General features: G+C 35.5%; 1 protein-coding gene across 1 annotated transcript; it reads right to left on the bottom strand.

The window, feature by feature from the left end:
• Window positions 1-686: 686 nt before the first annotated feature.
• Window positions 687-1,887, bottom strand: LOC137738420 (probable aquaporin NIP-type). Its single transcript, XM_068478057.1, has 4 exons — window positions 1,685-1,887; window positions 1,391-1,588; window positions 1,235-1,296; window positions 687-1,136 (listed from the first exon to the last, which is right to left on the bottom strand). The coding sequence occupies exons 1-4, from the start codon at window positions 1,781-1,783 to the stop codon at window positions 884-886; spliced, it is 612 nt and encodes a 203-aa protein (XP_068334158.1). The 5' UTR covers window positions 1,784-1,887; the 3' UTR covers window positions 687-883.
• Between the last annotated feature and the right edge of the window lie 780 nt (window positions 1,888-2,667).

Raw genomic sequence — 2,667 nt, forward strand, 5'->3', positions numbered from 1 at the left:
TAATTAAATTAATTAGTTCAAAGTTTATGAATGGAGCATCTCAGGAAGGTCATATATATACATATTAAACAAAGGCAGCTATCATTATGTATATGTTTACACATCAATTGCAATCAAATATGATTTTGATAGAGTAACAAATTATGGAAAATTTAAGCCAAATTATGGTTACCAGTTGAAATTATTGAGAAACTGTCTATTGCTTTCGGAACTTAAGTTAGCAATTACATATGTTATTATTTAGGTAAAATAGTATTTTACCGTGTGATAGATAGCTAGAGTTTATATGTGGTTGTTTAGGGCTTGTCAATTAATTGATTAGATATATAGTTAGTTAGATAACTGTTAATCTTGGAGTATCGACCACTATAAAACTTCATTCCTTGTACTACTACCTCAATAAGAAATGTAATAAACGACTGTTCATTTCCTCTTCTTCCTTTTCTCTCTGAAGTTCTTTCTTTTCTTACAAAATTTACCGTGTATAAACTGGTTCATTTTGTATAAATTAACAATAATCATATTACAATAGCGATCGTACTTTGAGTAAACGAATATATAATAACTCGTAAGCATGGCACAAAAGCTACAAATCATTTTAAAAAAAATATGGAAAAACAATTTAATTTAAAGCAGACTAAGAAATCAACAAAAAGAAGTCGATTTTTATTTTATACTCCCTTCCAAACAGCAAATGGCCTATTTGACCTCAAAAAAAAAGAACAAAATCAGCATATTCCCTAGGGCCTAGGATAATGTACACAAGCTTAAGCCATTGGTATGCATGTCATGCAGCAGCAGGCTGTAGAAGGGGAAGAGATCAACTACCGATCGATTTCATCAAAGCAGTACGTAATAATTTATTATGAATTAGCTAGGATTATCAAGTTCTATTAAAATTGTTTTTGGAGACGGATTTGATGAAGGAAGCACTCTTGCTTAACTCCCGCAGTACTGGTTTGTCAGTTAACTCTTTCAATGGTTTGTCAGTGAATCGAATGAGATTGTAGACAAATCCACCGAGTATGGTGCCAATGAATGGACCTACAAAATAGATCCATATTCCCTTGTATGTGTGCATCACTATTGCTGGCCCTAGGCTCCGTGCTGGGTTCATCGATGCCCCTGAGATGGGTCTGCATCATGTTATATGTATTCAAGTACGTTAATTTTATGTATCCAAACAACATTATTGTATGCTGTATATGTGCTATATGTATATGTATGTATGTACCCGGCAACAAAGACGTCGATGGTTATTGTCATTCCTACAGCAATTCCTGCCAATTCTCCAATCTGCATGCATGCAGTGCAGATATGCATACATGTATGAGATATTAGGGGTTTAGGTTTAATTAATTAATTAACGAAGATAGTGTTAATTACTAACAGCTCTGCTGTCTGTGGCGACGCCTGAAATAACAAACATCAAGAGAAAAGAGGCAATGATCTCCATGAGCAAAGATCGAAGGTTCGGTCCAACTGGTATTGTTCCAAAATATGCCGTTTGGGGCACGTCCAAAACAAGGCATAACGTCCCGCTTGCAAGGATGGATCCTAACACATGCGCTGCAATATACAGAGGCACCTGCGAATTATGTAATGCAATGCATGAATACATAGCAAAAAGTTAATCATGATTAATTAATTAATTGATTGGAGATAATTTGTGATTAATTAATGCCTGTTTGAGTGGAAAATGGCGGAAGATGGCGAAGGTGACGGTGACGGCCGGATTAAAGTGGGCACCGGAGATATGGCCAACGGAATAGACCATGACCATGACGATTAATCCCCATGTAAAGCAAATTCCTGGAAATGTTACCGAACCGTAAATTTTATTCACTGCTACCGAGCCACATCCAATAAATATCACAAAATATGTCCCTATCACCTCTGCAATTACCTGCACATTAATTTACATAAACATATATATTTGTACTCTTAATTAATAATTTATTTAATCTAATAAATTGGGTCCTTTTTTTTTTTTTTTCACGTATGTTGTTACCTTTTGGGTAAGTTGAACAATCTCTGGAGAATGCCAAAATCCAGAACGCTCCGAGTTACCACTGCGCCCTTCTTCCAACGTTACCGCTACTTGATCAGACATCTTGTTATCCTTTTAATCAAGAACTATACGCTAGCGACACGACTTTCCTATACGCTAGTTACCTCTTAACGATTTCTTCGTGTCTATCTCTCTCCTCTCGTTGATTGGTTTAAGCAAATAAGCAGAAAAGGATCTTGGTGTTACTGGAAGAAATTTAAATAGCAAAGAAAATTATCCTTGTTTTTGGATAAACAAAATGGATGGTTTAGCCGTTTTGGTGAGTAACTAGTGTAGGTAAATGTTCCTAACTATTTATCAAATTTCATCCCCAAAATACGCAACTAACAGCCAACATTCATCTTGAATCAGTAAAACTTGTGGTGTTGCATCTTGGTTATACTTGCCAACCTCATACGAAAATTTGGGTTGAATTGCATGCATTTTGTCAAATCGGTTTTCAACTTTTATTTAAGGGTTGGGGTTTACTAAAAAGGGCTGCGCCAGTTTACTTCGAGGCTCCGAAGTCCAACTTTTGGTCTTTTGGGTTCTGCTTTAATTTGTTGCTATGAATATTTTGATATTATCTAACCCAGCCCATGATTTCAATTCAGAAA

This window comes from Pyrus communis, chromosome 6 (genome assembly GCF_963583255.1).
Source record: "Pyrus communis chromosome 6, drPyrComm1.1, whole genome shotgun sequence".
Taxonomy (NCBI): domain Eukaryota; kingdom Viridiplantae; phylum Streptophyta; class Magnoliopsida; order Rosales; family Rosaceae; genus Pyrus; species Pyrus communis.

Coding starts and splice junctions, on each gene's coding strand:
- LOC137738420 (XM_068478057.1), bottom strand. CDS start 1,783: ATGGTCATGGTCTATTCCGTTGGCCATATCTCCGGTGCCCACTTTAAT. Junction 1,589..1,684: donor GCCATTTTCCACTCAAACAG/GCATTAATTAAT, acceptor CATAATTCGCAG/GTGCCTCTGTATATTGCAGC. Junction 1,137..1,234: donor ATCGACGTCTTTGTTGCCGG/GTACATACATAC, acceptor AACATGATGCAG/ACCCATCTCAGGGGCATCGA.